At 40.6% G+C, this 24,599-nt stretch overlaps 3 protein-coding genes across 9 annotated transcripts in view; 2 read left to right on the top strand and 1 right to left on the bottom strand.

Moving 5' to 3' along the window:
- The first annotated feature begins 939 nt into the window (after positions 1-939).
- Positions 940-4,670, top strand: LOC307013677 (interferon alpha-inducible protein 27-like protein 2A). Its single transcript, XM_079641159.1, has 4 exons — positions 940-1,057; positions 1,189-1,230; positions 1,329-1,490; positions 4,366-4,670. The coding sequence occupies exons 1-4, from the start codon at positions 1,048-1,050 to the stop codon at positions 4,452-4,454; spliced, it is 303 nt and encodes a 100-aa protein (XP_079497285.1). The 5' UTR covers positions 940-1,047; the 3' UTR covers positions 4,455-4,670.
- A 1,430-nt stretch (positions 4,671-6,100) lies between these two features.
- On the top strand, positions 6,101-16,469 carry LOC307013292 (galectin-8-like). 6 transcript variants are annotated; one of them, XM_079640624.1, is made up of 10 exons: positions 6,101-6,740; positions 6,877-6,906; positions 7,122-10,466; positions 10,733-10,821; positions 12,451-12,661; positions 12,780-12,899; positions 13,027-13,053; positions 13,722-13,810; positions 13,952-14,117; positions 15,279-16,469. In XM_079640624.1, exons 3-10 carry the CDS (start codon positions 10,428-10,430, stop codon positions 15,426-15,428), a joined length of 891 nt encoding a protein of 296 aa, XP_079496750.1. In that variant the 5' UTR covers positions 6,101-6,740; positions 6,877-6,906; positions 7,122-10,427; the 3' UTR covers positions 15,429-16,469. The 6 variants fall into 6 exon arrangements, with proteins under 6 accessions (XP_079496750.1, XP_079496755.1, XP_079496753.1 ...); XM_079640627.1 differs by lacking the exons at positions 6,101-6,740; positions 6,877-6,906 and having other exon boundaries at positions 7,188-7,412; positions 7,730-7,841; positions 8,228-10,466; XM_079640629.1 differs by lacking the exon at positions 6,877-6,906 and having other exon boundaries at positions 8,228-10,466.
- A 1,003-nt stretch (positions 16,470-17,472) lies between these two features.
- zdhhc14 (zDHHC palmitoyltransferase 14) overlaps positions 17,473-24,599 on the bottom strand; it is a 43,393-nt gene continuing 36,266 nt past the window's right edge. For both annotated transcript variants that reach the window (XM_079640623.1, XM_079640622.1), the window contains exons 9-10: positions 23,419-23,524; positions 17,473-18,567 (exon numbers count right to left, since the gene is read on the bottom strand). In XM_079640623.1, coding sequence (XP_079496749.1) covers positions 18,151-18,567; positions 23,419-23,524 — 523 coding nt within the window. In that variant the 3' untranslated portion in view covers positions 17,473-18,150. The remainder of the gene's footprint in view (positions 18,568-23,418; positions 23,525-24,599) is intronic.

Below are 24,599 nucleotides of genomic sequence, written 5' to 3'. Positions count from 1 at the left end.
TACTATATAATGTTATCAATAATTATTTAAAACAAACTACATATAACTACCACATTATAACTGAGTGAATGTAAAACTTTTCAGTTTCAAAAATAAAATACTTTTTAAATCTCATATATGGGCTATCGTCCATCTGTTTTTAGATAAGAATAAAACAAAAACTGTCAATTATCAAAGACTTATTTCACTCCAGGGTGATAGCAGCACACCCCAACTAGTCACTCAGAGAAAATTAGGACAATCTGATCTAGAGTTTCAAAATAAAAGACATTTGAAGTCTCATATGAGCTATCATCCCTTTGTTTTTAAATAAAAATAAAACAAAAACTCCAGTATGAAATACTTATTTCACCTCAGGGTGATAGCAGGACACCCATCTAGTCACTCAGAGAAAATCAGGACAATCTGATGTAGTTTCAGCCTGAAGTGATGAGGGTGTCCTGCTATCACCCTGGAGTGATATTAGTCTTTGATACTGGAGAGTTTTTGTTTTACTCTTATCTAAAAACAGCGGGACAATAGCTTACATATGAGACTTCAATGGTCTTTTATTTTGAAACTCTTCCTCAGATTGTCCTGATATTCTCTGATTGACTAGTTGGGGTGTCCTGCTATCACCCTGGAGGGATATTAGTCTTTGATACTGGAGAGTTTTTATTTTTATTCTTATCTAAAAACAGATGGACGATAGCCCACATATGAGATTTTAAAAGTATTTTATTTGTAAACTCCTTAAGTTTTACATTCACTCAGTTATAATGTGGTAGTTATATGTAGTTTGTTTTAAATAATTATTGATAACATTATATAGTAGCCTACATATTTCTTAATTTAAGCTCCAGTATATATGAATATGTTTGGTATGTTTTGTAGGTATATTTGTTATTGACCGAGTAAGCGCTTTTATTTTGAAGGCAGTTTTTCCAGGCCTCTACCGTAATGCATATTCGCGCACTTCAATACAATTTGCTGGCTGGCTTGGCTGTGTTTTCCGAAGTAGAAACTGCCTTGACCGCAGTATCAGCACTGTCGTCAGTTTAGAACAACATGTTTGCGAGTAAGTATGTTTAATTGTACGTTTCCTTTTACTAGAGCTATAATAATATAAATAACCAAGGTAATGTGTGTGTGAGACTGTGAGTAAGCCCGATGAAATGTTTGATTCTGATTCTTTACATTGTGTTTCAGTCAAGGCTGTCGTAATTGGAGTAGGAGCAGCAACAGGAGCATGTTTGTACCCTGATGTCACCATTGTTGACTTTCTAATGTGGAAAATTAATACCCAGTGACGTGCTAAACTGAGCTTGTCTCTGCTGGTTTTTCTGCAGTGGTTGGTGCGGTAGGTGTTCCTATTGCTCTGGTCGGCATAGGGTTCACCTCAGCCGGGATCGCAGCAGGCTCCTATGCTGCCGGCATGATGTCTTCGGTTGCAATCGCTAATGGGGGCGCAGTGGCAGCCGGAAGTACAGTGGCTGTTTTGCAGGCAGCAGGTAAACAGCATGATTTCATTAACACACACATAACATTTTTCTTTATCAAACTCACATTCATTCATGGCCTGTAGTACATTCATATTAATTATGTCATATTGTATTATACTGTCAATGTTATCTGATCTATAGTGTATTTAAATACTATACTCAGGGGTGCACATAAGTGGTACGCAGGTACGCATGCGCGGCAACAATCTGAAATGCGTACCGTCACTTGTGTCACAAAGCGCATTTGCGTACCAATGTATATGTGAAGCTTTTCCAGAAGGCGGTTAGATCATCGGACGACGGAGTTGGTCTCCGTGTGCACAGACAGGGCTGCTGTTAACGTCGGCCTGTACAGCAGCACTGCGCTAAAACAGCTGATCACAACGTTCACACGCTCTGTGGTCACGAAGCTCTGCACTCTACTACTACCCCCCCCCCCCCATACAGAGGGCTTCATCATACTCCACTAGCACCCCCACCCGCTGACATTCGCGATACAGAGGGCTTCATGGGAACTTTGAGGGGAGCCGGAAGTTGGAGTACCAAACACTGACTCCAGGTACTCATCTGAGTACCTCACTGAGAAAGTTGTGTGCACCCCTGACTATACTGCTGCTTATAATGTGCATACTTCCTTACACTGTTCATAGTGTACTGCAGTTTATATCGGCCAGAATAAGTGGCGGCGCTAGGGGGTGGCTAGTTGGGCTCAAGCCCCGGATCTTTTCTGAAAAGCCCCGGATGTTTCACTTAAAAAAAATAAAAAAAATTTTTTTTTTTTTTTTTTTTTTAAAAACGTCTCGGGAGTAATGTGCAGTAGCGGAGTCCACCAGAGAGGCAGCCTCTGCGGGACAGTAGCCTGCGTACTGCGTAGCCTTCCCTGCCCTGAAGAAGAAGTGATCCTTCCTAGTGCCCAGCGCCATATGGCTCTGCTAGTGCCTGACGAGTTTAAAGCTAATAGCCTATAAAGTTATGGATATTAGAAAGTTATTTTCATTGAAAAAGGCGCCACAAGCTGCAGCAGCAGCAGTAGTATCAGCAGCTGACAACAATGTCATCACCAGTAGTGAAGAAATTGATGATGTTTCAGGTTTGTCAATCTAATGGTGATATCTGCAGTCTGGTTGACTGAGTAAGAAGTGAAAAAGAGTGATGTAATGTTAATATTATAGCTAGTAAACATGGAGTAACCACACTAATTATACCCTTATATGTTAGTATGTGTACAGAGTGTGCATTCGGAGTCCGCATACGTCACTTCCGCCAAACGAAGGCTGTCCCAATTTTAAAAAAAGACAAGAATCCTCCGAATGCGGCCCGCAAATGCAGCCTTCTTTCCCCAGATTTAGAGGATACATCTGATGTACACTCCGCGGTGTACCATATCCCAGGATGCAACGGGTGACTGTGACGAATGAGTTTTAAAAAATATATATGGCTTGTAACGTCCCATCAACGGCTACAACCGTTTCAGCTGGATTAGTTTTTAAATGTACTCACCCAAATAGTAAACGACATGAAAGAAAAGTAAACCTATTTAATTTGTGTATTTAAATATACGGGATGTCTTTTTTATATTACATACATAAAATAATATGAAGTGAAAATATTTCTAAACCCTGTTTGGTTTTCATATTGTTGGGATTCATTATAAAGCTGATTTATTTATTTAACTGCTTTTGTTATACAAATCTTACTGCAACAATTTTGTTTTGATAGGGAGCAAGGAGCAGACTGCGCAATTTATCCAGATGCGCGGGGAGAATGAAGCCCTCTTCACGGGGGCCTGTTGCGACCTCGGGAAAATAATTTAAACATATTATATAATACCAAAATAAGAACAGCTCGATCAGACTCAATATTGAACAGTTTTGAAAACAGTTTTGAAAAAAGTTTGAAAATATTTTGCCTAGTGTCAGAAATTATTACCGGCACTTGTGACTGCAGCCGGTTGCTAGGTGACGGGGGCGGCAAAATGTAGGGGTAACTGCCGGTGACGTACAAGGACATGCTCCGTAGACCGTCTCATTTCGCAGTCCGCGGAGGACCCAAGCTGAATTGGGACACAGCTACTCTTTTTCGTCACAAACAAAGATGGTGGATGAGAATAGATCTATAAAATCATAAGCAATATGCCAGAATCAAGGTGAGACTATCCGCATCCTTTAAATCTCTACGCACATTCGTTTCACCGAAATAAGAAACGACTGTATTTGAGTGAGTTAAGGTATTAGTTTGCTTCATTAAAGGATGTTAATGAATAATTGTTCTCCAGTGCCTTTTGTCCGCTTTAAGGTATTATTAAGGTAGGGTTAATGTTGCTCTCAAAGTGCACCAGATTGATGCTTTTAACTTCAATATTTTAAAAAAGATCTTCCCGGGGGAGCATGCCCCCGGACCGCCCTAAAGGAGGCGACGACCCCCCTAAAGGATGTTCGGTCCACCCCCCACTTGTAAAAAAATAGCACTTTACACCTGCACCCCCCAACAACTCCTGGGCTAAGCCCCGGATCTTCTACAATCCTAAATCCCCCCCTGGGCCAGATGTAGGCTATATTATACCATGAACCACTCAGCTTGTTTTGCACTTCTGGTTATAGATGCTTACTGCATTTCGTTGTCTTCGTACTCTGTCCAATGACAATAAAGTTGAATCTAATCTAATCTAATAATGTGTAGAGATTGAACAATTTAAAAAAGGGGGGTGAATCATTTGCATGTAGTGTAGGGTTCAACAAAATACAGTATTTATGTGGGTTACAATATTATCTTACTAATACACTGTGATGGCAAAAGTGCCACTGGTTCATTAACTATATGTTGAAAGACTCTTAACTTCAGGGTAGCTCCATGCATTTATGTCACTTGTTTTTTCTTGCTGTAGGTGTAACTGGACTATCAGCTTTCACTACTGCAGCTATGTCTGGTGCTGGAGCAGCAGTGGGATGGCTGGCCTACAAATTCCGTGGATGATCCTAAACGGGGTTTGCCAGTTTAACCTCAAGAGACCCACCCATTCATTTTTGTCCTCTGTGGAGCACATTGGGTTAAGGTCCATTACTTTGAGGTTATACATGCTTCAGCATTGGCTTTGAATTTAAAAAAAGAATGGAGTACAATGAAAATGCCTTAATTGCTGTAATGTACTGTTACACTTTTTTCATGTGAATACAAGTGTTTAAAAAAATATATATATTTGTTGCATTGAGTTGTTGTGCTCTAATGTTGTTTGTATACTATACTTTGCATAACTAACACCCGATGTCCTCTACAAAGGACACACAAATTTAGTTTTTGTTAGTCATTATGTTTACCACCCTAAAGGGAAAAAAAGGAAATTTGAAACCTTTTTCTTTCTGGGTCTCAGGAGGGAGCCAATTGTATATAAACAATGGCCATTAAAGTGAAGTAAAATGTCATCCTTGTGGTTCATGAGATCACCAAAGTCAGTACTCATCCACAGGCCAGACAACACCTGTTGCGTGCGGCACGTCCAACGCCGGTTTCCCTTTATAAATCACAATCAACTCGAAATGCTTCACGTAATATATACATAACCCATATTTGTCTATAAATAGTCAAAGAAACGCCCCGTATTAATATTCATTTTGACTGACTGCATGAAGAAGATCGCAGGAAATGACGACAGAACAGCTAAAAAAGACATTTCACACCGTGTCAGATTTAGGTTATTTTGGGAAGGTGGAGACAAATCACATTGTTTGGTGGATGCAGTTTCAACCAGAGTAGCAGCATGAAGGTCGGATCGTCACCAAAATAAATAAATAAGTGGTCCGAAAAAAGTTAATGACAAAATACACATAACCTTCCCCAGTCAGTGTGTTTGTGCCGGGGACATCCCCCATTCCATTGTGTATTCCTTGGATACTCTATTGATCTTTATCTTTTCTACTGTACGATTCTCTGGCTTGGGGCGGGGGCGCCAGCCGCCAGCTAAAATCTTGCCTAGGGCAGCAAATTGTCTAGAGCCGGCCCTGCTGAGGAGTCTCAAACAGGCCTTTGTTTAATCATTTTAAGATTGGCTTTAATCAATGTTTGCAAATGAATTCTTCATATATGATAAATGAGAGGTAACATTTTATTTATGGTATTATTTTTCCACATATTTCTCTCCATTCTTCCTTCTGCTAACGGTGTCACAGTTTCTCGTCTCTCCCGTTTTTGTGCTTAGTGCGTACGCATCTGTCAGAGTTTGCGTGGAGGACCGCACATTTTCCCGTCAAGTTTGTTTTTTATAAATCGCAAACATTGCTTAGAAACTGGCGTACGCCACCTTTTGATCGTACGCACCCTTTATACAGTAAATGAGGCCCCTGCATTCAAAATGTTACTCAAATAAAAGTACAAAAGTATTAGCATCAAAATACTTAAAGTACAGAATGTAAAAATACTCAGTATGTAAATTGGACATTTCAGAATCATTTATATTATATCTTTTGATTATAATTATTGATGCATTAAAGTGTGCACCTAGTTTTAGTCACTTTGTATACTGCAGGGTAGCTTGTGAATTTACTCGAGAAGTAACTAGGTAACTACATCTGAATCGTTGTTGAGTATAGTACAGAGTAGCATAAGTTGGAAATACTCAAATAAAGTAAAAGTATCTCAAAGTTGTACTTAAGTAAAGTACTTGATTAAATGTACTTAGTTACTTCCTCTGGTAATCATAAACAACGTATTTTCCACAAACACAACATAAAGGGATTTTTTAACTGAGGAAGCTTTGCTGCTGCTGGTAAAAAGCGCCCTCCACAGGTGAGAGGTCAGTATCACATCAAAGTGAATTATTGTCGTTATTGCTTATTGTCTTATAATACAAATAAGGCGATGGTGGTCACATAAAGAATGGTGTATTTGGTGTGCCTCGACTTAAATATAAAATGTAATTAGACTCCCTTTTTAATTGCATTAAACTATTGATGTGTAAATAAACGGTGAAGACCTTTGATCCACAAAGCAGGCAGACCTAAACTGCAGAATTCCTCAACGGTGCCTGTCTTTTGTTTTCCTCCTGGTGCTCTAAATACAGTGAGAATAAATGTTATTTTATTAATTAACGACAAGGAATGTGTGACGCCCTCTGCCGTACAAAATTCACAAGTTTCATTTCCCAAGAAGAGAAACCTAAGCCTTATACAGCAGAGTTTTACTTCTCAGTAAATGAAAGCTAGACAGGCCCGGTGCAGCTCAAGGCTCAGTTGTTACACGACACACTAAATCAAGTTATGGAGCTGTGTGAGTATCACTTTGCATTTAAAGGAGTTTTTACTAAGTATTTTGAATCACAAAAAAAATAATGATAGTTACTTTAGCAAAGGTATTGATTAAGCCCGATGTGAATGTTGATTTCGATATTCATCTTATGTTTCAGTTAATGCAGCTTTAGTTGGCGCTGGAGCAGGTAAAACTTTTTCAACTGATTTTAAACACACTTTAGATTAGATACTCTTTATTGCGCCCAATTTGGGAATGTTTACTATTTCTGACTCACTATTCATTTTGGAGTGGCCAAACAAATTAACGACGTTAACAACGTTTCCTCTGCATTTGGAGCTGTCGTCACTGCTCCTGTTGTTCTGGCCGCTGTAGGGTTCACCTCCGCCGGCATCGTTGCAGGTTCCTATGCTGCCGGTGTCGGTACCAGATGTGTTCGGGGTACCATATGTGTTCGGGGTCCGTCTCTTACCAGTGACGTCACGACGTAATGACGTCACGCATTGTGATTGGCTGTACGGTAATTTACCCACGCTGTCTAGACTAGTATAGAGGGGTTTTTTGATCATTACATTACATTGTATTTAGCTGACGCTTAAGTGCATTCGACCAACAAGATAAAAACTTGAAGAAATACAATAAAACTTGAAGAAAAACAAAGACGAATGAGGAGAAGAACAAGAGAAATCGAAGGTAAGAAGTATATAACGTAATATGGTAGGTAATATGTAATATGTTCAGTGCCGTTGGTACGTTAGTTCAAACAGTAACAACGGACTATTTTTCTGAGCGTATGCATGTCAATTTAAATCAATACATACAACTATTTCACATGTACAATATTTTCTTAGCCCTAATACTTAATACTACTTATTTCGTTTTGATTGTTATATATATATATATTGTTATTATATAGTACATATTTCTTAATTTAAGCTCCAGTATGAATATGTTTGGTATGTTTTTTAGGTATATTTGTTATTGACCGAGTAAGCGCTTTTATTTTGAAGGCAGTTTTCCAGGCTTCTACCGTAATGCATTGGATATTCGCGCACCGCAATACAACGTGCTTGACTGTGTTTTCCGAAGTGGAGGCTGGCTTAATGCAGTGTGCTGACCCGGGTACTTCTTCTCAGTTTTTGGAAACGAAACCTAAATAATTGTGAAGACCAGATGGCACCAGAGAGTCAATTTGCTGTATAAAGAGAAGTTATAACCGTGGTTTAAGTTTTTTTTAATTGCAAAGATACGACATGTCATTGAATAAAAGAAAATTCAACTTAAGTCATTAAAATGTCTTGAATTTTTTTTTTCATCCATACCTTTTTCTTTTCTTTTTAAAAATATGTATGGATTTATTTTTAACAAGATTCAAGTCACCCTATGTCATGCTATGTTTTGAGTGTTATCATCATATTCATTGTGATGCCTTATGATTGTTCTGCATGTCTAACACATTCCTTCCATCCATCTTCTCCCGCTTATCCGTGGTCGGGTATCGGAGGTAGCAGTTCCAGCAGTGAGCCCCAAACTTTCTTTTCCCTGGCCACATCAACCAGCTCTGACTGGGGGATCCCAAGGCGCTCCCAGGCCAGCGAAGAGATATAATCCCTCCACCTGGTCCTAGGTCTACCCCTTGGTCTCTTCCCAGCTGGACGTGCCTGGAACACCTCCCTAGGGAGGCGCCAAGGTGGCATCCTAACTAGGTGCCCGAACCACCTCAACTGGCTCATTTCGACGCGAAGGAGGAGCGGTTAAACTCCAAGTCCCTCCCGGATGACCGAGCTTCTCACCTTATCCCTAAGGGAGACACCAGCCACCCTTCGGAGGAAACCCATCTCGGCCGCTTGTACCCGCATTCACATCCCAACGCTTTTCATTTCAGTGGCATTTTATTATTTTAACATGTTGACAACCAGCTATTCTTCAATTAAATAAATAATGTATTTAAATGAATGCAACATTGACTCTTTTTAATCAAAACAGATCATATGTGAGATAAAAGTCACATATTTTGACATAATTAAAACACAGAGGTGGGAAGTAGTGGAGTACAAATAGTTTGTTACTGTACTTAAGTACATTTTTCTGGTATCAGTACTTTACTCCACTACTTATTTTTCTGACGACTTTTTACTTTTACTTCTTACATTTTTAACACAAATACCTATACTTTCTACTTCTTACATTTTCAAAACAGGTTTGTTACTTGTTTTAATCTGCATTTGGTGGCGTGATCATTATTATTAGAGTCAATGCGTGTCTATTGATTTTAACACGATCAGTGTATCCATCATTTCCTGGTCTTCTATTTGTTTGGTTTTCAAAGGCAATCCTGTCATCACTGGCTGTCTCTATCATTCTACACACACACACACACACACGCACACACACACACACACACACACACACACACACACACACACACACACACACACACACACACACACACACACACACACACACACACACACACACACACACACACACACACACACACACACACACACACACACATCATGTATACATCACTTCAGGGGACATTACATTGACTTACATGCATTTCCTGGAGACTTATCCTGACCTTAACCATAACCAACACATGCCTAACCCTAACCCTTACCCTTAACCTTACCCTTACCCTGACCCTAATCCTAACCAAGTCTTCACCCTACACTTAATGATTCCCCTCAAGGGGACCTCCAATTGTCCCCATAAGGGAAGCGAGTCCCCACACGTGACTGTGTAAACAGATTTATGTCCCCACAAGTATAACAATGCTAGGCCACACACACACACACACACACACACACACACACACACACACACACACACACACACACACACACACACACACACACACACACACACACACACACACACACACACAAACACAATTATTGAGTTGGGTTGTTCATTAATTGATCCCACAATTATAAATAAAGTTCACCATATAACTCACTTAAATTCAGTTTTTTTTAAAGCATTACCATAATAATTGTTGTGGTGTTTCCAAGGAAGAGGTAGTCACCCTAGAATCTACAATGTAGGAGATTATTTCCCCACTTTGTTTTTCTTTGCATGTGTTCTAAATGGTTGTTGTTCAGTGTTGAAACATTCATTAGCTAACAATGACATCATTAGAATTTGAAATAGAAGATCTTTAATGTTCTATTAATATAAAGTGAGGTCTAGTTACAAGTAGGCTACTCTATGAAACAGCTGGTAGTTATGAGTAATAAAGTACATTTCGAAGCCCATACCTTTTTACTTTTATTTGAGTAAAGAAGTTTAGTCAATAGGCTAGGACTTCTACTTTTACCAGAGTATTTTTAAACAGGAGTATCTGTACTTCTACTTGAGGAGGTGTGTACTTTTGCCATCTCTTTTAAAACATTGTAGTTGCCTGAGAGAAGACGGCATATTTATAATACATTTTATTGAGTGAAATAAAGGTTTTACTAAGTTTAAGAGTTAACGCAGTCACACCGTGGATGTATAATAGAGTAACACAGTGGGCCTGATCACATGGTAGGTTCTGCGCATGCGCGTACTGTTCCGGGCAGATTGAGACAAGATGCCCACTGCCATCACCCCCGTTTAGTGGTTCTTATTATACATCAATGGTGTAGTGCAGGAGAGCTACAGACCGCAGACAGCACACACACTACTCGTTCATCTGCATGTTAGTCTGACTCAAGAGGCTCGATGTCTGTGGCAAACGCGAAACACACTGTCCTGAATCCGGTAAGGGGATTATTGTTGTTATTATTATTCTTATTAATATTGTCCACACCAGGCAGCCCTAATGCCATCATGCACTGGTCAATAGAGCCTTATGTAGACTAATATATAAACTGTGCAGCAGCTGTGTGTAAACGGCCTGCACACTGGACGTAAACTGATCGGAGATATCTGACGGCTAATGCTAACTATCACAGTGGCTCCGCTCTATTAAGCAGTATGTGCTAAGTGCAGTTATCCAGCGATGTAACGCCAATTCTCCACCTCAGGTGATCCCATACACGGGGCCCATACCTGGAGGCCTGCACCCTGGGGAGATCATCATCATCCAGGGCACTGTGCCCCCAGAGGCTGACAGGTAAGGTGTAATTCAATAAGAAAAACACAGAGAAGTGCCACCTTCATGGATATGTCTGAGATGTGTTAAGTCGAAGCAAGTGATTTTAAATTAATCTGGAAAAATATTTTATTCAGTGGTCCTCATACTTTTTTAAACCATAGCACATAACTCTTTTCATGGCACCCCACAAACCATAAACACTGTCAAATGTAAATTGAATTCAAGTCCTCAAACAAATACAACCTTTGTATCTTCAATATTAACTCACTTGTTGATTCTCAATCACATCAACAAAAAAAAACCACATCAATTGTGTGCAGTTTTGCAGATAGATAAGTACACACTTGGTTACATGTTTAATGTTAATGTGTGCTTGTTTTTTAGTCAGTGAAAAATAATGTAGTATAAAAGATTGTAATGAAAAAATCTAGCGGCTTTTTTTATTTCATTTATTGTGATAACTAATGATATAGGCTAAGGGTTAAGTTTAGCTGACATGACACCTGTATAGGTCAGAGGTCAAGTTAGGCTATAGAATGGCGTAGTCATAGTTTGGATATTTTGAGGTGGGATTTTATATGGAATTTAACTATAGTCCGAGCACAGCAGATGGCGGTCTGCACAACCCATGTTTTGAGAAACAGACACAAGCAGATAAGAAATGTGCTGCATTACAAACTAAGGGGCAGGGGTGTCCAATCTAATTCAAAAAGCATAAGGGAATATGCCCCACACCAGAAATGTGTGCTTTTCTTCTATGGTACTTCTTCTATTATACATATATCACAGTGCTAATAATGTGTTAATAAGCCCACTTTTCAAATACATTCAGTCAGTTAAAGTTGGAAACATTTTCTAACAGATTTTAGTTGATAAATAAGAACTTATTAACATAAAAAACTTGAAATAGACCCTTCAGATTTCCCCTTATTATAAGCAATCTGATCTTTTTTCTTTTTATAAATGAATGAGCTGACAACAAAATAAACGAAACACTATGGAAAGCTGTGATGTCGGCAGTTTTTTTCTCTAAAAAGCATATTTAAGTATCAAGCATAATTGACATACATTTGATTGATTTTTGAGGCAATATAGAGTTGTGGTCAAAAGTTTACATACACTTGTAAAGAACATGTATTTCATGACAGTCTTGACTTTTCAATAATTTCTACAACTCTTATTTTTCTGTGATAGAGTGATTGGAGCACATACTACTTTGTCACAAAACAAAAATCATGAAGTTTGGTTCTTTTATGAATTTATAATGGTCTTCTGGAAATGTGATCAAATCTGCTGGGTCAAACATATACATACAGCAATGATACAAATTGGTAACATGTCCCTTGGCCATTTTCACCTCAATTAGACGCTTTTGGTAGCCATCTACAAGCTCCTGGCAAGCTTCTGGTTGAATCTTTGACCACTCCTCTTGACAGAATTGGTGCATTTCACTTGTTAGCAGTAGTTTTTGTTGACTGTTTTACAGAATGTCTAAGTCCCTAAAGTACATTTGTAGGTAAAAAAGCTTTTGACAGTGGCTTTTAAACCTTACCTGCCGTTGTTGATAAAGTCCAGACTGCCTTACACTGACATGAGGTGGACTTGTAGGCCCCGGCTAATAACCCAGCCTCGCTGTGCACTCTGCAGGTTTCAGGTGGACCTGTCGAGCGGCTGCAGCACCAAGCCGCGCTCTGATGTAGCCCTACACTTCAGCCCCCGCTTCATAGGCCCGCCCTGTGTGGTGTGTAACTCCCTGCTGCGGGAGAGCTGGGGCAAAGAGGAAACGCTCCATCAGTTGCCCTACAAACGCGGAGCCCCCTTCGAGACCATCATCCTGGTGCACAAAGACGCCTTCAAGGCCAGTGAACCCACGCTAATAAGGATGGAGGCATCGATAAACCTGTGTAGTACCTATACATTTGGGCAATTTGATTATTAGAAAAATAGGGTACTAAAATACCTGTTTTCTCCCATAGGTGGCAGTAAATGGCACTCACCTGCTGGAGTACAAGCACAAAATCCCCCTGAACAGGGTCGACACATTTTCTATTTCTGGGAATGTGAGGGTTCACGCTATTGGCTACATCCCAAACTCAGTGAGTGTATTCTGCTCTCTGTTTGCTTAATTTTGTCCTCACAAGCTGGTCAGATGTGTGTCTTTCAAAAATACATCTGATTAATGATTTCCAAAGACTTCTAAATCGTTTCTCTTCTTTCTCACAGGCAATATTTTCCGAATCAGGTGACTTGGTAAGTTCTTTCCGCTCATGAAACCTCCATGTGCTCAGTATCTTGTGATGCCATGAACACTGGATGACATTTCCTAAATGATTATTTTGTTTGTGCACTGTATACTGTTCATTTTAGTATGTAGCCCTCAGACCTTTAAAGGAAAGTCCTGGTTTATTAAACTTATTTTTTAGATATGGACGCCCGCCCACATTGCTACACCAAGTTCAGTGTGCTAGGAATAAAAGCGAGCCCTCAGGGAGTGCGACACGTTGTACACAAATGATCTAAACCCCTTTATTTGGAAGAAGTAAAAGTAAAGCGTTTTTTTGTTGTTGGTGATAATCTGACTACTTGTGTTTCTTTCCTAGATCTAAGATATTAATTTGAGTACAATTTTATTATAATAAGTAGGAAGGATGGCAACAACTCTGAAAATAACCACAAAAGTGTAAGGAATTGGAAATATTGCCCCTTTCTCCCTAAACATAATACAGTATGATGCTCAACTGAATGTCTTTTGGTTTTGGACAGATGTTCTGACGACTAAGGCAATTGAAGAGGTCACCTGAAATGGGGGACACATATATATTCATAGTGAAAAACGCTGAGAAAATAATCTGCAGATTAATCGATAATGAAAATAACTGCATACATTTTTTTATCAACTGTAATGTAATTTATTTCAGAGCCTCCCTTACAAAGGCAGCATCCTGAAAGGACTGAGCCCCGGGCAGCACATCACCATCAAAGGCCAGGTCAGCATGTACCCTCACAGGTAAAGTCATACAGGCAATCTGATGCATGTCTCACTATTCACTAATATGTTCACACTACTAAGGCACATTTCAGGTAACAAACACATACATACAAAATAAAGAAATAAAAAGATTTACCTTTGATCCACCGTTTCTCCCAGTTTCACAGTGAACCTCCGCAGCAGCCGGACGGAGAACATCGCTCTGCATCTGAACCCTCGCATGAAGTCGGGTGCATTCATCAGGAACTCGTATCTGAGTGAGTCCTGGGGTCAGGAGGAGCGGGAGCTGCCATACTTCCCCTTCTTGTCAGGGGAATACTTTGAGGTATGAACCAGGGTTATTATATAAAAAAAAGAAAGAATAAATCAGTGAAAAATATGGAAAATCTAAAACCAAATTGCCCGGTTTTAAAAATGGGATTAAATATAGGGGGACATATTTTCTTCACAGTAAAATAAAACTTTAGTTGACTACTCAATCAAAACATTTAAACATTATAGCTTTTCCTACACAAACATGTATTTCGGATGTATATTAAGCTTATGTTACAAAACTAAAAACCTAAACGTACTGATAAAATAACTAAAGTTAGACTGGAATTGAACAGTCTAAACTATTATTACCTTGGGGGTAAACTGCCTACAACTCATACAGTTTAATTGTATTTGGCTTCTGTATTGGACGTCAGACCCGGCGCCAGAACAAATCTACAGGGAGGGCATATGATTTTCATGGGAGGGCACACAAAACCGGAATATGCCGTGGCCAGTATCAGCGCCAGAGATTTTCTTTTGGGGGTGCTGTGGGGTAGCTTGACGTTTCATAGAGGGTGCTCAAACATGTAGGGTTTCCCATTAATGTACCGGGCGCTTACAGTGGAATGATCGACTGCAACAATCCCCACGCACACACACACACACACACACAGTGTACCCGCGACTGTTACAACGAAGGCTTGATAATCAGCTCACGGCATATAGGTTTAAGCAGGGGTAAAGCGCTATTTTGTTGTGGGGGGTGGACCTAACCTCCTCTAGGGGGGTCCGGGGGGGATGATTTTTTTTTAAATATTGAAGTTAAAAGCATCAATCTGGTGCACTCAACATTAAGAGATCTATGGATACATCTCTCAACACCCATATGAAACAGAACTGTAAGCAGATTTACTATTTCTTTATGCATATTTTACAAATCACTCCCCTTTTAAACTCTATTCTTGTTTTACTGTCATATAGTATTTCATACTTGTTTTTCATGTATTACTCTTATATTACTATCTGACATCACATACATCGTAGCATTAAAGTTCACAGTTTATTTATAATTAAACAAATTAAAATAATTTGGGGTCAGGAATGTAAAATGGGAGGGCCCTCCCACGGCGCCAGGTCTGTTGGACGTTAACGCAAACAGAAGTCTATCAGTGATAATTTCTCACTATGTCTGTGTGCTCTGTAATAACGCCTCAGTGTTTGGTTTGGTCAGATTCTCATCCTCTGTCAGCCTCACCAGTTCAAGCTGGCAGTGAACGGCTCACACTTGTTTGAGTTCAGACATCGGGTGCAGGACCTGGGCAGCATCGACCAGCTGGAGATCATGGGCGACCTGGAGCTCGATGATGTGAAACTGTGGTGACTCCGACTCGGGACTCTAGACTCACTCTGAAGCCAGCGTTACGGACACCATTCTGGTTATCAATGCTAAATTAGCTTAGCCACAATGACCCATACAATGTGGCTGGAAACTGCAAACCCTGGTCTGATTCACGTCGGGAAAGTCTTGCAGCAACCACAGGTCACTGGTTTTAAGCTAGTCTAGCATTTTTAGGTGACCAAGGACCATAAAGACAGGCCCTGCCATGGAGTATTGATGGTCCATGTTTCCAGCCCTGGCTAGACGTCTGATGCATGAGAGTTAGCTGTGCTGGAGCGTCGGCCTGAGCCATGACTGTTTACAGCTACAAGTTAGGTTTGCCTTGGTTCATTTCTTATACCGTCTCTAGTGCATCTCTGCTGTGATAGTGCACTGTATATCTAAAACAGGAAATATGTGAATGTTTATAAGCACTTGGCTTCAAATGCTAAGACTGTCAGCAAAAACAAAACATGAATAAAATGGAAGTGCTCCATTCTTCTGGAGCCAGGCCCAATAAAAACGGATTTATTGTACACAAAAGCTTTGTAACAATTCTCATTACCTTTTTAAAAAAAAATGTTAAATAGTTTTCATTAGTATTTTCTTTTTTAATTTAATAGGACATGCCTACTCAGGGCATTGTTTATTTTCTAATTCAGTCTGCTATAAAGGTTTTAATCTTCAGGACTTGTGATAGGGTCCCATGCACTGGAAATTTAAATCAATTTAACATGTCAATGGTGTAGCAGAACTCAAGCACAGAACAGTACAGGGTCCGTTATAATATAACTATTTCAATAACCAAACAAATGTCCATCGCAATCTTTATGCAAGCTGTAGAATAAAGTAGAATCTGTGTCCATCTCTCCGTCACTGCTCAACTCAGTGCTACAATGAGCAATGTTTAAAAAACTGTATATTTTATTTCCAATGTCAATGTTTTTTTGCATTGTCTGTTGTAATTGTTGTAAAATATGTATGAATAATAACCCCTATGTATCATAAATTATTTATCAACGAATAAATGTGTTACTATTACCATTTGTATCCACTGTTTAAAGTCTAAATGGTTCGAGTTAAAACTCCTTTTATGAATATGACTGGCCCCTAGGGAACGCAACAGGCTGTAAACACAACACTAAGATTCTTTTCACATTGACAGACCCTGCATCATTCGGCTTCAATCACATGCACTCACGTGACCACCGTACTTTCTTGAGCCAGGTGCACGAGATAAAGATGCAAATGCGGGAAACACTCAGACAGTGAAACCAAGCAACCTACTAATCTTAAATAAAAAAATATAGGAACTTCTATTCTTGCAGATGAATACGATTTCAATATCTATTTTGTAGAGTGTTAAGGCTTTGATATATTTGAAGGAGCTTTTCTCTCCTCACTTTTTGACTTTAATCAGCCACCTGTTGCATTTAAAACTAGTTGGCTGAGGGGAGACAGGAAGTTAAGTTACAGGCTGGGAAAAAAGAGCTGAAAGGGAGGTGTTCACATAACTGTTGATCAACTTTTTAAAGTTTACATGAATATTGATTATTACTGCTTAAAGTTCCATTCGTCTGAATGTAAGGGTCTGCACTTGATGACTGACATGTCTGATAGTTATGTAAAATGTTGCTTAATGTTAAAAATAACTAGACTTTTAACTGCAGTACTTGTACTTAACCACAAGGTGGTGGAAGATAAATAATTAAGTATTGATTAACTGACTTTAACTATCCAAGCACCTTCACCAACCACTGCCATTTACTGAGCTCTTGATTGAGTCCTTGTTTTCATCTTAATCTTTCTTTAAAGGATGGAGACATTGAAGACTTCAGTCAGAAAAAAAGGAGACAAAAGTCTAAAAAAAACATTGTTTTAAAATAATAAATGTTTAGCAGTATTCATCCAACAAGCTTGTGTTTTAATCTTTCTCATTGACACCTTATGACCAGAGGCATTGGTCACAAGATTCACTTTAGAGGAATTGTTAGGATCACATTCACACACATTATACCTTCTAAACCTTAATATCAATGCATTCACATCTGATAAAAAGTTGGTGTTTTATTAATGTCCACAGGAAATATAATTTGTAAGATTTGTAATAACCATGGTACAGTACAACAGTCTCTTTTTTTAACATAGAAAAAGCAGGATGATATGCAACATGATGACATCAACCATTGCACTGCTGAGAAAAAAGGCAAAATACACTGTCCATCAGCAACAGGCAAATAGGTTAGAGTCAGTATTACAACAACAAAAAATGTCACAAAAACGTGATGCATTGACAGATATTCATAATTTTGACCAAAAATGTCATGTACTGTTCTTTTTTTGCTCAACGTGGCTCACAGACATACGCCGCTTTGAAGAAGGAACACCCCCGTCCAGTTTCCAGGAGCTGATGGAATATGCTTCCCTTTTAGTAAAAAAAAAAAAAGCATTTTTCTGTCACAGGTCACCAGAGCCACATTTGAAAACATCTCTCCATGTTTCATCGGAGAGCTTTGGCAAGACACTGGTTTCACTTCAGTTAAATTCCACAGTTTCTAGCAGCTGAATTTAAACCACAGCCTTTCTCCGTTATCAAGTCCCGCTGAGGAGAGAAAGGAAAAATAGTGAGAGAGCAGGTCCAGATGTGGCACAGTAGAATTTCATGGTTCTGAGGAGTTAGGAGGAGTTAGGAGGGGGGGGGGGGGGGGGGGGTAACATCCCGGTGTCAGACAGAGCTGAGTTTCACCAATCCTCTCACAGAGTCCTCGTGCAGTGAGTCCTGGCTGGCTGGGTTGTAGAAGCCGGCCTGCATAGTGTGGCTGTGACCCATGGGGCTGCCGCAGGGAAGAGGGGGCGAGGGCACCTCCTCGGGGGTGAGGAAGTGGTGGTGGGCCATTGGCTCCTGCAGGGTGTGGCCGTGGTTGTGTGCGTGGCTGTGTCCGTGGATTGGTAATATGTCTGAGGCCTCGTGGCAGCTGAGGCTGGGGGTGGACGTCGGAGGAGTGGGCTGGCCGAGTGGGAGCGAGGTGCACGGGCCGCCCAGGTTGAGGGAGGTGCGGCCGGGTAGAGGGCCCCCGTTTTCCGTCGAGGCCGTCAGCATGACTGGATCGCTGCTCTGCTGTAGGAGAGGGGTGGCGGCAGCCTGCAAAACAAATTTGGTGTTCTGAATGCACTGGTCTTGGTCACACTGAGAGGAAGCAGTGAGCAGAGCAGAGTACAGGAGGGGATGTGAAGTCAGAGAGACATGCAGGAGGTGAAAGACAGAAATAGAAAAGGAATAACAGAGCAGGCGGTGTTGGAAATTAGATGGATGAGGCAAGAAGAAATGACACACCGGAGGGACAGCAGAGGAGGGGGGAGGTGATTGGATAAGAGAGAGAGAGAGAAAATAAAAGTTGTAAGTAGCCTGGTTAGAATACGGAGCAATACTAAGAACCTGCAACAACTCGTGCATCTGTGCCGGTTAAAAAACAGGGTAAAAAACACTGGACAATGAAGTCAGAGCCTCATGACCTATCGCTCTCCACCGCCTTGCTTTAGTGGAAATTGCACGTCTAAAACTGGAGCAGAGTAACTGGGTTAGGACGCGGCCAATCATCAATACCACACATTAGCCGAGGGGAGAATCGCTTCAACCCTGTAAGTCATTTATCCCTGCATGCCATACAAGCCAGACAATTCATCATTTCTTTAACGCCTCCTTTCCTCACACGCCATTCCCAAAGTCTGACTGACAAGACATGTCAAGCACAAACATCGGCCCTGGACCTCTCACCTTTCTGTCTCAATCTCTGTGGCCTAAGAGCAGATTGCAGCTGTGATTTAAACAGAAGTTGAGCTACCTTTGACAGTAGAGGAGATGTTATTTTAAGTGTTATCAATCCTATTATCAGCTACACGTATCAACTGCTCTTGACTTATCGCTTTTACGAGCTTGGCCTCCATCCCGGTTGATGATCAGGCTAATTTGAGCGAGAGTTATTGGACTGAGATGACACGGAAACCTCGCTCAAAGCCACGTTAGCGCAGAGCTACATCATCAGTGTGGAAACAGCGCGTGGTCCCTTTTTTTTCTACTTTCAGGCCCACTCGTGTTTTATAAACAGTCAAAGCTGCTCTGACTCAGCACTGTGTGACACACACACACACACACACACACACACACACACACACACACACACACACACACACACACACACACACACACACACACACACACACACACACACACACACACACACACACACACACACACACACACACACACACACACACACACACACACACACACACACACACACACACACACACACACACACACACACACACACACACACACACACACACACACACACACAAACCTTGGATAGCAGATAGCAAGTGAAGCAGCTCAGGACGTGTTTTGGTATGCTTTCACACATGGTGGTGATGACACAACAAGGATAAGAGAGCTCTTTTTATCCTATATGTTAGAACTGGATTTGATGACAGAACTGTGCATAGGTGGGGACATGTCAAAAATATAATATGGAAGAATCACCTTTTTCCAACTTAATGTAGAGGCTCTGATATCTTTATGTGTGGGAGGGGCGCCTTTGCATTTTTTTTTACAATTTTCTCTCTCACACAACATAATTAATAAAAATGATATGTTGTAGTACTTTTTTCCAGTCAGTTTGTCCAATGTTTCAAACTTAATGAGGCGTTTGTGAAAGGATCAATTACAGTTTTATTGAATATTTGTCATATCATGAGGAAAATGATCCCAACCTTGAAACAAATAAAGGATAACTGTCCCCAAAAGGACACCATTTATGTTCCATGTTTGAACACGTCTCGAGATGGGAGATTGCGGCCGTCTGTGTTCTACCTAACAACACATTGTGTTCTGTGACTGATGACATATTGTCCATGTGGCTGGCACTTAATTGGTGCATTTGTATTATTTCATCTTTGGTAAACTGACAAATACAAAACGTATCAAACTCCTATGGGAACAAATAAACCAAGTTTGGTACCCGCATTAATTCAGCTGACAGCAGAGGTGAAACTGAAATTGAGACTGTGGGTTGTCAGTCCCCAGGCAGTCACAGAGAAAGAAGAAAAGGAAGGAAGACAAGGCTAAATATAGAGATATTTACAAGGCCAAAGCAGTTTGTGTAGCATGAGTTTAAAAGTCGAGTTCACCTAAATTATTGCAGCACCAGTGTTGGGTGTTAAGGCCCTGACACACCAGGCCGAAATCGGCGTTTTCGTTAGTAGGACGACGAAGCGTGCCCTGTCGCCCAAACTCAAAACGGAGTTACAGTAATGTATTACTTTTTGCTGTAACGCAGTAATGTAAACGCATTACTGATGACATTTGGGTAACATAATAACTGTTACAATAGCTCACTAATGTACGTTACAACAAATTTTACCCCGAAATTAAGTGCCGTTTAAAAAAAAAAAAAAAAAAAAGGTATTCACCAGCATCGCGGGACATTACGACACCAGAGAAAAATTGTGCGGGTAGATTAGTAAGACTGGTGTTTACGTAAGAGATCATGTGCAGCGAGGCGGTCGGCAGTTGTTATGCTATACCACATTGCCCTTCACTGGATATATAATGAGCTGCACTAAACTACACTTTAGCATTTAAAATACCTAGCCGTTATTTTGCTGAAAGTAACTCAAAAGTAATATAAAAGTAGTGTAACTCATTACATTTCAGAGACAGTAATATTGTAATGTAACTTATTACTTTAAAAAGATAGTAATAAGTCATATGTATTGTATTACATTTTGGAAGTAACTTGCCCAACACTGTGCCGCACACATTTTCTCACAAGCTTTCATTCAGATCTACCAATGCAGATTTAGGCAGGTTTATTTCAAATAGAAAATATTTCTGACATATTTGAAATATTACACTTGCAAAATAAACTCCTCTTTCCTAAAGCAATATTCTTGTAACTCCTAATTACCTCCTGTAACCCAAGATGCAACAGAAATGACCATTTCCTTTTAATCAGTCAAATAATCCTTGTGTCTAAAGAATACTGTTCTATAAAAATACATAATTTATGTTTGACAGGCACAAGTCAACAATATAATAGGTAGGGCTGGGAATCCGTATTGATATTTTCTTATAAAAAAGGGACTTACCAAAATCACCCAGAAGCATTGAAACACTCACCCAATCACTGCACGCATTCTTCAACTTAACGCAACGTGTGATTGGCCTAATACCACCGCAGCTACAGCCCATTGAGTCTTTGGTATGTTAAAGTTAAGCGTGCTATACACACACTCCATGAACATTCACACACTTTTATTGCAGTTTGAATGATTTCACTAAATCAGCAGGCTCTCTAAAATCTACTTGATGCCACAATATAATGCTGCCCTGAAATGAGCAGCTGGTTTTTCAAGAGAGATATTTCATAGCAATAAAGTGAGTAGCATCAATAGTCAGTCCTTATGTGTTACAAGTAGCATTTTAAAGGCTTAACAAATGGATATTAAGGAAACAGCTGTATCAGGGAGCAGATAAATGGCCAGCAGCCGGCACAATAGGACCACTCTGGCTGCTCATCCGCTAGAAAAAGCAGAAGGCAGCTATTTCTGAATGTGCTAACGTAAGGGAACGTCCCTATGGTTTTCAGCCCATTACAGGTAGTCCGCACGTGGCTCAGGACCTGGGGACGGATGACAGTTGAGTATGGATGAGAACAACGAGATGACTGTGGGCACCCGTGAGAGAAGTTTTAGTACCCGTGTGTGTATAAGCTTAAATCTAGCATGTAATGTGTGCGGCAAACCGCTGAGCTGAACAAAGGTAGACTTGTTGCTCCTCTTCAGGCACCAGAGGGAAACTGGTCAGTGAGGTCACAGCAATGTCCTCTTCACGACAATGGCTATTCTCTCTGACACCGCACACGACAGTTTCACAGGACATGTCTGTTTACTCACTGTGGTGAGATTGTGAGTTTGTACAAAATGGTCTGATGCATTAAACACGATGTCCCTCAGATTCTTGCTCATTGTTTTGTGGGCCTGTACAAAGACTTGATATGGAAAGCCTTAATCTTACAAGCAGTATTCTGACTGATAAACTGTAAGACAGGGTAGGGGCTGAAATCAGGGAGAGTTCAATCATCAAACACACACCCCCTTCGCTAAAACTGCTGACCTAATTTTACAGACGACATGGAGCGTGCAAAATTGAAAACATAACTGGCACACTCTTTTGCAATTGCATCACTTTCAATCTGGATGGGTGAGAATGACTATCTGTGTTTGCTTTCCCGGTCTGGATAGAGAAAGAAAAAGGTGCTGCGTTTCTGATTCTGCGGCTTGTTGAGGTTTAAGTGAGGCCGTTTTTTGTAATGTAAAACATCATTTGGCCTTTAGCCTCTTTGCCTAGGCCACGTTATCAAGGCCAGGCCTTAAACCAATAGCCAATGTTTACCAGGACGATCAGATACTTAATGAAATGAGCCATTGTGTCCGTACTGTACTTTGAATTCCTCAAACTGACTCTTGGGCTTAGTTCACGGGCCTCAATTTGTTAGAGTTGATTTTCTGCTGTTGGAAAATTAACAAAGACAACAGCTGGAGATCCACCAAGCCACTAAGGACTACTAAAAGTGTTTCTTAGCTATTCAACTCCTCGGCACATCTGTTGCTCCTCTGTTGTATTTTCGACAAATAAAAGTAAAGGTAGCAGTCTTCTTCGATTCGGTGACCCATGTGTTTTCGCCAAATCAACCAGAACTGAAATCTTCAGGGTTATTGCTAAACTAAAATGTTAATAAGTCTGAAATCAAAGTTTCCAATCACTTTAATAAACAACTTTTCTATTCCTTAAACTTCATCCAGCAAGTGACCCGCCCACCTCTGCTCTCTAAACACAACTATGAACCTCCGACTCGTAATAACTCAGTCTTTTTACTTTTATACCGTACCTTATAGTAATATCTTAGAGATCAGAGTCAGGTCAGTGTCTTACCATGTGGCTCTGCTGAGACTGGGTGGCGCCATACATGGTGATGCCATTGGTTGGTGGTGCCAGCTGCGGCATGCCTGATTGGATAAAGCCCCGTCTGTCAATGAGGCTAGTGAGAGAGAAACAAAGAGGGGAGAAAGGTGTGGTTAAACACAGTAGAGCACTGTCACCACTGTAACAGACGAAACAGTATGACAATGACTGACTGCAGGCTCAGGTCCACTCAGTGTTAGGTGAGAAGGTTAGGAGGAGTGCTTGTGTGTCAGTGGTACCACATGGAACATAGCATGCGAGTGGATGTGTGTTGTACTGTTGTGTGCAAGCCTCTGCAAAATCTAATAGTCCACTTACATAGACACACATAAGATGAGCACTAGGTAATAAATCACAGAGGTCCTGCAGTGGAGCGAATAGTGTTTGTCCCGTCATTAAAGCTGCAGAACTCTGACACAGCTGGTTAGAGAAAGACTTGCTGGACCCTTGCTTTGCAGATGTGTGTGTTCATGGGCCAAATGTATGTGATAATACTGGCAATTTATCAGCCGGATAAAGGTTGATGTGACACAGTGCAGTCTCTTCCTCACCCATACACACAGAGCCCGCTGAGGTGTTAACCAGTGCACGCACACAGGGTAATCATTTAACAGGAAATGTGTTGACAGTGAGTTCCAGTGGGACTGAGCTGGGTTCTGGTGAAAATGCTCTGCTGGAATCACAGAGACAAACTCAGGGAACCTACAGCAGCGGTTTGTGTTGCTGGTGATGAATACTGGAACATCTGCAAATGCGGCTTAGAGGAATTGAGACTCAAAACATGTGGGCTGGGTGCATTAGAAAACATGAGTCAAGGTCTCAGCAGGGAATCAAACGCAAGAGGCTTTTGTCTCTGTGCACGTTTGTGTGTGCGAGAGGCGGAATTCCCTGCATACTCCGAAGCTTAGGTGAAACATTCCTTTCTTAGTGGCGGACCCAGCTGTGCAGTGCCTCTGGCTGGCCACACACACACACACACACACACACACACACAAAATGTTGCCAAAAGGCTCCATCACTGCTCTTCTTATACTTCAGATATATATATATATGCGTTTGTTCAAGAAGATACTGTATGTACGCTAAACTATATGTGACCTGCTCCATCGAAATCAGTCGCATTGACCCAAAGACACATTTTGAGTTGTATA

Source organism: Notothenia rossii (assembly GCF_949606895.1).
Source record: "Notothenia rossii genome assembly, chromosome: 7".
Taxonomy (NCBI): domain Eukaryota; kingdom Metazoa; phylum Chordata; class Actinopteri; order Perciformes; family Nototheniidae; genus Notothenia; species Notothenia rossii.
The sequence above is the reverse complement of the archived record's forward strand: the minus strand, read 5'-3'. Positions and strand labels throughout refer to the sequence as shown.